The sequence below is a fragment of the Meriones unguiculatus genome, chromosome 7 (genome assembly GCF_030254825.1).
Source record: "Meriones unguiculatus strain TT.TT164.6M chromosome 7, Bangor_MerUng_6.1, whole genome shotgun sequence".
Taxonomy (NCBI): Eukaryota; Metazoa; Chordata; class Mammalia; order Rodentia; family Muridae; genus Meriones; species Meriones unguiculatus.
The window spans coordinates 92,185,238-92,195,072 of NC_083355.1; the positions used below are offsets into that span (position 1 = coordinate 92,185,238).

General features: G+C 42.6%; 1 protein-coding gene across 1 annotated transcript in view; it reads right to left on the reverse strand.

Moving 5' to 3' along the window:
* Mlh3 (mutL homolog 3) overlaps positions 1–9,520 on the reverse strand; it is a 35,024-nt gene extending 25,504 nt beyond the window's left edge. The window contains 5 exon segments of the mRNA XM_021634152.2: positions 164–268; positions 1,042–1,127; positions 1,973–2,071; positions 5,038–8,347; positions 9,476–9,520. Of these exon segments, the coding sequence (XP_021489827.1) occupies positions 164–268; positions 1,042–1,127; positions 1,973–2,071; positions 5,038–8,284 (3,537 nt within the window). The 5' untranslated portion in view covers positions 8,285–8,347; positions 9,476–9,520.
* Between the last annotated feature and the right edge of the window lie 315 nt (positions 9,521–9,835).

Here is a 9,835-nt window from a genome sequence, read left to right on the forward strand (position 1 = left end):
CAGATATCTGAGTTTGAGGCCAGCCTGGTCTACAAAGCAAGTTCCAGGACAGCCAGGGTTAAAAACCTGTCTTAGAAAACCAAAGATAAAACAAAACCAAGATTCAGTTTCACAAATGTTAGTCTAGCTTAATCATTACACAGATTTCAGCGTTGATTTTTACCTGTACTGAGTGAATCATCTCTTTGGTGAAGCGGTAGGGATACAGCACGTTGTGAATTTTAACTGCTAAGCTCTCAGCCTGGCCACTGCTGACATCAACAGCAACCTAGAAAGACCCAGTAAAGACATAACTTAATTTTTAATGTCTGTGAAACTGTTTTACCAATCATTTCAAACTTCTTTAAAATCCTCATTTTTCAGGGTGTGGAATACACAGGTCAGTGGTAGAGCACTGCCTAGCATATGCGAGGCTCTAGTTTTCATTCCTAGCACTGCAAAAAATAAAGCCCAAACCAAACAAACATTATTCATATAGCCTGCTAGAGATAGGATGGATATAGAAAACCTAGAGATTCAACGGCTCTAAGGATAAGCCGTCTCAATTAAATACATTTTTATAAGCACTGACAAAGCCAGCATTACTTCAGAACAATCTGTTTATGCTCCATGATTAAGTTCTTCCAGGCATCTTAAGTGAAGAATCAGTAGTCAAAAGCTTGTCTGTGACCCACGCTCATCCCCACACTCAGTACACGCTGTGACAGCACGCCACAGAAAGAGCAGTGCTAGGACACACAGAGCTGTTCCTGCAGATGAGATGATATTTTATCAAATGGTAACAGTTACGATCACCACCCTGTAAGACAGGACAAACACATTCACTCTTCACCCTGAATATGTATGTTTAATCCAAAATTCCCCACCTTTCCAAAAGGCTGACTTCTCCTCTCTACCTTAAACACTAATTTCCAAGTAAATCATCTGGGAATCTGCCTATTTTCCATTCGTATCCACAAATTCATATACTCATATGCCCATATCCAGCTTAAGTGAAGTTCAAATTTAGAAACAGGCAAAGAAAAAGTCCTGTAGACCTACCTCTGGGTAACGGGCGAACACTGGATTGTTCCATTCTGAAAATAAAGACTGAAGTGATTCACTGACAACAGCAGCATCCACAGCATCTAGGACAAAGGGGAACAGCTGCTATCAAGACCCCAGAAGAGGCTGAATGTCTTTTCCCCCTTGCTACAGCCTCAAGACCAAAGATTGGACACATTATAACCAGCCTTAATGCTACTTTTGAAACTAGTATCATGACTGTCCCATCTGACAGTTTTTCTCCGAGTTGTCTTCAACAGTGTTTCAGGGGCTGGAGAGGTGGCTCATTTGTTAAGAGGGCCTGCTGCTCTTGCAGAGGACCCAGGTCTGGTTCCTAGCACCCACGTGGTGGCTCACAACCATTTGTAACTCCAGTTCCAGAGAACATGAAGGCCTCCTCTGGCCAAGGGCACTGCATGCACATGGCACACAGACATCCATGCAGGCAAAAACATCCATATACATGAAACACAAATAACTGAGTCTTAAAATAAAAGAATATTCCAAATATGTGTTCAGAGAATACGATAGTTCAAATTTCCTTGTTGCCTTTCATTAAAAATATAATTACTCTATTTTAAGAAACAACAACCCAGTAATTTCTTTAGCTTTTTTCAAAGAATTTTACAAAGATCAAACTACTGAAATATGGAGAAATTCAATCTTTAAAAATAAGAAACATTTCCCAATCACAAACACCATAGCCTATGCATAATCACCCAGCACGGAGCTCCAGCCTGGAAAAGCAATTTCTGGCTTAAATACATGTACTGAATTACTTAGTTCTGCTGCTAAACAGAGCTGTGGGGAATGCCTGGCTCCGGAGGCACAGCTGGCGCTGATCAAGCTTCAGAATTCGGCCCTGTTTCTTCTCCTGCACCGAGCAGGACGGTGCGTCCTGGGTCCCAGCCTCTGCTACTGCCCTCACCTCTGTTACTCTGTTTCAGCGTAGTCCTCTCTTCCTGAGATCTTGGGAGGAAAGGAAGAACAAGATCGCTTCTAAAAGGATGACACCTGTACTGAAACCCTAAACAAAAAAGAAAAACCTACAAATTTGAACTCAACAAATAAACTATTAAAATTATATAAATCTTTCTCTAAAAACTAAAAAAAGGCATAAGGCAGACTACTAAACACTACACAGAAAATCCCAAGTTTCTTTTTTTTGTTTGTTTTTTGAGAGAGAGTTTCTGTGTGTAGCTCTGGCTGTCCAAGAACTCACTCTGTAGACCAGGCTGGAATCCAGAGATCTGCCTGACTCTGCCTCCCAAGTACTGGGGTTGAAGGCATGCACCATCACTACCCAACATAAAATCACAAGTTTCAATGAAATGATCTGCTAACCTACTTACATTAACGCACTGTCTTTTTATTCATGAACGTGACCCTCAATGGCAGAAGGGTGGTCCTTTTACAGGGCTGGGGCACATTCGGCAATGTCTGGAGACATTTTTCATGGTCCTCCCTTGAGTAAATGGTGCAGATAGTGGAATCCGGCAGATAAAGGTGGGGTGGTGGCTGCCAAATACCTTCCAAGGTATGCTTACACAGGAACGCCTCTTCAGACACACAGGTAAACTTAATGATCACCCAGAACTTGCTGCAGCCCTCACAGATTCCCAACTTTTGTGTCCCTTATCCACAATCTATGTCTCTACTATAAATATGATTTCACTGTATTACACAGGTAGCCCTAACAGACTGAAATGCTGGCAAGTTGGACCATTTCCAACGCGACAACACCTGCCACAGTGTAACAGCCCACAGATGCTGAATGAATATGCACAAAGATGAATGAGTGGACAAAAGGTACTCTGTTAAGACACAAATCAGGGAAGAAAGTCTAAAATCAATCCATTCTTTTGAAGGAAGAGCAAATGTGAGTCTTGGAAACAACGCTGAAGAAATAGTTTAAAAGGTGAGGGGGACATGGGGCCTGAAAAGATGGCTCAGTGGCAGTCCCAGAGGACCTGGGTTCAATTCCCAGCACCCATATGGTGGCTGCAACTATAGTTCCATGGGATTTGATGCCCTCTCCCGGCCGCCATGGGCATGAGGCTCGCACATGGTGCAGAGACATACACACAGGTAAACCACTCAAACACAGCAAATAAAAATTTAACACAGGGATGGGAGCACATAATAAAAATATTACTTGAAAAGACAAGCCTGTTAGGCAAAACTAAAGCAAGAGATTAGCTAAGAAAAAGCTGTATAAGCCATAATAAGGACATTAAGTGGGGACTGTCCCTAATTGGTAAAGTATTTAACTGATGTGGGGAAGGCCCTCACTGGAAAAAGAAGATATTTTTAAAGAAAAAAAGCCTATGGATTAGGGATATGACATTCTAAATTTACCTTTAAATACTAAAATTTTTGGTTCCATGTAGCTCAGCTGGCCTTGAGATGTACCTGATGGTGACCTCCTGCCTCCACCTTCAAGTGCTAAAATTAATGGAGCTTTAACACATCCCTTAGTGATGTATTGCATGTGTACATTTTCATGTGTGGGTCCACCATGTCCTGCTGTACCACTGTAAAGATCCCTTTCATGTGAAGGGGGGGTATGCGGGGCCATCTTTTCAACGAACTTGACTGGATATCAAAATTATTTTTCATTTGGAACCTGACTTAACACAGCTCTCCCAAGTTCACAAGATATGGTACCCAGATGGTTAAGTGGACTGAAGTAGTTTCAACATCTACACCTACTTAACAGGGGCAGATGTTTATGCTGGATGTGGCAGCTGAGGTCCCCCCGCCCCTCTGTTTTGGCAACAACCACCCCTCGGCTGACCATGATCCAGTTATTTGTTGGCACTGTATCAGAAGCAGTTATGTTCAGGAAGATGAGGTGCTGCGGCCTTAGACGGTCCTCTCTGATAAGCACTCAGCACATACAAACCAGTACATGCAACCTCGGCTGAAAAGCACATAAGATGCCTGAAGAGCAACTGGATAGTCTCAAGAGCAATATTGAAGTAAAGGGGTTTCTCCTCATATTAAATTCTCTAGAAGTTACAATAGTGATTTTTTTCCATAAGGAAAAAGATTTGGAAAACATTGAAAACTAAAAGATTTATTTAACCTTAAGTAAATCAGGGCCTCCAACTAGAAATATTTATCCTAAGGAGACATTATAATTTGCAATTATATTCATACAATTTACATTCTTTTACAGCATTCGAGACTTTTAACAGGGGTGCATATTTAATGTTTATCCTACCAGTGAAAGCCAAGATTATAGCCAGATGGGAATCAGCTTTAGTCTCCCAACATCTGGCTCTCAACAGACTGCCAAAACAATGTCACTTTTAATGTTGCCGGAAACCTGAGAACCCAGAGTCCTAGAGCAGGCTCTAGAGTTGCCTTGTGGTGTGACCTGACAGCCACGTTATTATCAGCTTCTTATGTCAGAAACATGTCAAGTGGCTTGATATTAGAGTACATTTGAAAAACATAGTTATGCAGGCACCTATCTAGCCTACATTTTGAATAATGTTGAGAAATCTTACTCTCTCGGGGAAGCTTATAAAATCCCACTGTACTGACCTATAAATCGTGCTGGAAACTTTTAAGTTAAGGTCTTAGGCTGGTAGCCACAAACAGAAGCAGTCATGACTCTATAGACACTTCTAAAAGTATATGGGAAGAAAGGGAAACAGGAAAGGGAAGTACTGTGGGCCTCTTTTTAGCCATCAACAGTATACCATTTTATTTTATAAAGAGGGAGCTTCCCCCTCTCTTATACACACATTTTCTTAAATGCATTCTTTACCGGTCTTCACTAAATTTTTATATTTAGACCCAGAGAATCTCCATAAGCCTTTAACACAGTATAGGTTTGAAAAAAAAACCTCCAAAACAAAACAATAAAAACTGCCTTCTAATGCTGTCTGCTGAGGTCATCTCTGTGAACAACGATCATGGTGCTCTTTGGCCATTATTCTCTTTTTCAAAAACATTTCATGCCAGTGAATACTGCATACTTACCATTCCTAAGCAGGACGTCCACAGCCACAGTTGTCAGGTCTTTAGTACAAGCAGTTTGAGTGTCTTCGGTAGGAGCAACAAAAGTGCTAAGTCCTGTCCGTCTATTGATGTAAACCATTCTGCCCAGGGTTACATCAAAATGTTGCAGCCAGTCCACAGAGCATGTATTTGATTCTTCACTTTTGGAACAAAATCTTGTCTTAAAGTCATCACTCTGGGAGTAAGTTTCATCTTGGCTGTCAGTGGTATCTTCTACCTGACTTGCTATCATTCTACTGGGAGACTCAGGATTTCCTTTATGTTGTTCTGAAGCTCTGAAGAGAACATCTGAATCTTTGCTGATTTCAGAATCATTACCAGGTAACAGCAAAAGAGTTTCTGGCTTCTCTGTATCATCCATTTTATTGTTAGGATGTACTGTCCTGTTTTTATTGATGGAATCACCCTGGGTGGCAGAATCTGGCATTAGGAGCATGTCACTCTCTCCTTTTTCATGCTTATTTTTTAATAACTCACAAAAATCTAAGTCTAGCCCAGGGCACTGGCTGTTATCTTTCCAAGTGGGATCTGAATCTGGAAGTGCATTAATATGACCTGTCATCTCCACGGTTTGCACGTCTCTTTCAGAACCTTTCAGTCTGGATAATTTAGAAGCCAGTGACTCAGAGGACTTCTCAACACCTGAAGGTTTTCTGTTACAGTGAGCTAATTCTGCCAGGGTAATAGGACTTTCCCTCCAGTGAGGCATCTGGTCTAAGTGATCTCCTTTGGAAAATGGAATTTCCTCTGAGTACAGGCCGTGACTTACTGGTTGACAGGTACCATATGAATCACTGTGCTCCACAGTAGTGATCTTACAACCACCAGACATAGCTAAGCGGCTCTTGTCTTTCAGTAGAAAGTCAGGCTCGACTTGAGGATCGAGGTGGGTCCCGACTTCAGTGCTGTTTTCCTCTTCTGTACCTGAAGAATTGCTGACCTTTCCATATTGCCTCTTAAACTTCTCCAAAGATCCTACTCGTGAACGTAAGCTTAGCTTCCTATGGACTGTGTGTTTGCAGGGGCCCATCATCTTGTCTGTTTTCTTACAACCACGGGACACGCATCTCTGCCATGGGAAGGAAGATGTATCGGGCAACATGTGATCTGTGTGTGATCCTTTACCACCTTCCTGAGAAAGGGACCAGTCCTCATCTGTTGCTCCTGGTTTGTTCTCTGTCCCATAACCTCTATTTGTTGTGCAAAACCTTTTGCTGGGCAGCTGAGTGGACTCTTCACTTGGAGGGCTTGTTAAATCGTTGCTGTCTGGAGTCTCAGTTGCATGGTGTGTTCTATTTCCAAATGTTTCTTGGGCACTTACAGGACCAGGTCGAACATAATTTTTAAATGGATGTTCTGTTTCAGTTGAGTTTGTGTGCTCATTTTGTACAACATGAGTTATAAAGCCAGTGGAGCATAACTTAACTTGTCCATAACTAAAAACATTTACTCTTTCATGACTACTAGGCTCCCTTTTTCTCTCCTTCTTCCTCTGAGTACTCTGTACTCTTAATAACGTTGTCTCAAAAGGCAGAGGTTGGCACCCCACTTCAGGAGCATCTTTAAATTTCTCTAGTTGACTCTGAATGTCACTATTTGGGGGGATGTTGGCAGACAGGACATTAACAGTAGGACTTATTTTCTGTATTTCTAGATCTGCCTCACTCTCCTCAAAGAGATGACATGTCTGAATAGGGCCTGAAAACATTTTTGGACTTCCTGAAGTCCTGTGTTCCAAGAAGGATGTCTTACATTTCTCATCTTCTCCGGAGTCTGATGCTCTGACTACCTCTTCCAACATCCTTGCTTCTAAACAGACACTGTCCTTGTGTAACGATGACTCTACCATCTTACTGTGGCCCAGGCCATCCGATCCATAAGTGTACAATGAGTCTGTTTTTTTTCTGGTAGCATCTGAATCCCCAGAATTCTGTGTGTTTTTATTTCCTATAGTAGCTATTCTTTTTACAGCTTTTGACTGCATATTAAACATTTCATAGGAATCCAAAATATTACTACATGCTTCCTGGAAACTGCTTTGGTCACACTTCTCCAGAGTGGACACATGTGTCTGAAGGGTAGCACCAAACAAACTGAAACCATTATCTTCATTAAATTCCTTAATATCTTCACCTGATAATTCAACAAATAATTTTTCTTGCTTTAAAAACTTCTTTACTCCTTCCTGAATACACACCAACAGGCTATCCCAGTTCTGAAACTCAATCAGCGTTTTGGCTGGCTCCAAGCACACATCATATTCACAGAACTGGCATTCCACATTGATTACATATATGCCATGGAGTTCCGAGGCAGAACGATGCCGAGGACTTGAATTCATTTGCCTACTGGCAGAGCCATTCTTTTGCCTGCATATAATACTTTCTTTTCTTAATAAAAAGTCAATGAGTTTATGCAACTTTGTTCTTAAAACTAGTCTTCTGTTCACAAACAAAAACTGCATATTCTTATTATAGTGTGCTTCGGAGCTGATGTAGCCACTAAACTCAAATTCCTTGTATTTAAAATGTATTTCTCTTAACTTCTGAGACTTGCCCAATCCATAAATTTGACAAAATCGAGAACATGTGTCTTTGGTTTTAGGGAGCTGCAGAACCGTGGAACCAGAAACATCATTCCTCAGAGAGAAAGAAATCGATGGGTGCATGAGTGAGAGAGCTTCTATCCTCCGCCTGACTTTCTCAAACTCTAGCCTGGGATCCATGCTTTTCCTCCTCACAGGTAACTGGTAAAATAGGTTATAGACTGTTACTGTCGTCCCCACACTTGGTCTGGTCAAATCAGCTTCACAAGCATTTAGGGCTTTTCCGTTCTGAAACACTTTCACAAAGGTTTTCATCGTCCTGTTTTTCTTGGATGAAATTTCCATAGCACTAGCCATGTCGGCTATACTTGCCAAGGCCTCTCCTCGGAAACCATAATACCTTGGGTTCTCCAAGTCCTGTATTGAGTCGCATTTGCTGGTAAAATACCGGTTTCCCACCTTCGCGATGTCTTCACCCGCCATCCCAAATCCATTGTCTACCACTTGAACTTGGAAGGTTTCCATATTCACTCTGATGGCCACACATGTTGCTTCAGCATCAATACTGTTGAAGGCAAGTTCCTCAACACACTGGCCTAAGGAGCTTATCGCTAAACCCGAGCGCAACTTGGCTTGTACTTCATCTGACAAACACTTAATCATGGCAGGTAGACATGTGGAGAGATCGCCAGGCACTGGCTTCCTTCTCTGCCTGGAAATAACCAACTACAAGGAAAACAAAACACATTCCCTATCAAACCTCAGTCATATAGCATCATCACTTCTTCCAACTACTATGAAGAACGACAGTTTGAGGTAAATCTTAAACCAAAATATGAAACAGAAGTATACTTCTGGTTTCTAGACAGTGCATAAAACTCACGCCTGGCATAACGGACTTCAATTCCAAAGAAGCATTCATAATTTTATAATGTTTCACTGTTCCTAAAGTGAATGCCCTAAAGCAAAATCATAATTACACCTGATGTTGACCCATAAAGACACAATTCAAAATTCTGAGCACTTCACTAAAAACAGATGCCTAAATTAAATTCAGCTAAGAAATATTAGTTAGAAATTATTAATGAAAAAAGTCCAAGCTAGTTTCATAATATTTATACATTACACAATAGCCATGGCTTTTAGGAAAAAAAAACTTTGGATGTGCTAAGACACTGTAAACAGAAAGGTAAAACAATAGGGCAAAATCTGAAAGTCAGACGTATCCGGGAGACACATTAAGCTATTAGCATGTCACGATTACTTCCCGAGGAAGAGGCAGGGGATGGGAACAGGTAAAATTTCTTTGATATTTAAACCGTGCTCCAGCGTTGCTTGCTAGCTTTCAGAAAAGCCCTTATTACTCATATTCTTTGGTCTCGACACTCTAGGCCTTTATATAGTCCTCAGAACCAAGACTGGCAACACTAATGGACGGTGTGGGGTGGTCGAAACCTGATTTCAGGGTTTCCTGTAGGTACAAACAAACCCTAAGAGTCTAGGTGGTTAAAGGTCTCACTTCCTTCCCCATAGGCTAACGGCGTGGCCGGTGGCAGGGCTGTCTTTTTGGGAAAAACCTGGGCTACGACTGCTTTCTAAGACAACGAACTTAGCAGTCGCTGGCAAACGGGGGGAATGTTCACTGATTACACCGCGGTCCTGGGGGTTAGTCGGTCCGTGGAGGCAGGCCCGCGCCTGCGCAGTCCACCCGCCCGCCACTCCGGGGGACCCCGCGCTCTGCCAGACAGGCCCGCGGCAGTCACCACTGCCCTCCCGGCGTTAGACGGGCTCCCGGGACCACACTTCACCACGTGCTACCCCCCTTCACCCCGGATCTCCTCCACCAGCTCTCACCGACCAACCACCTCGGACGCCGGACGCGCGCTCCGGAGCATGCGCTCCCGAGACGCCGCGCGAGCGCGCCTCAGTGCGCAGGCGCCGAGGTGGCCCGGCTGAGCATCCCTGCACCTGGTTCGTTTCTATGCGTTCTCGCGCTTTAGTCTCTTTTGGGATGGGGTGAAAGGCTGTTTCTGGTCGATTTAACTTTGTTTCCTTTCTCTTTGTCGTCTCCTTTGCATATTCGAATATTTAGCTCGACATATAATTTAATTGCTTCCTTAGTCTTTGTTCACTAGAAGGTAAACCGCAGTGTCCCGGTGGCAAGCAGCTATTCAGAGAATGAATGCGCGGCGTTCTTAAAATTAATGCTGTAGG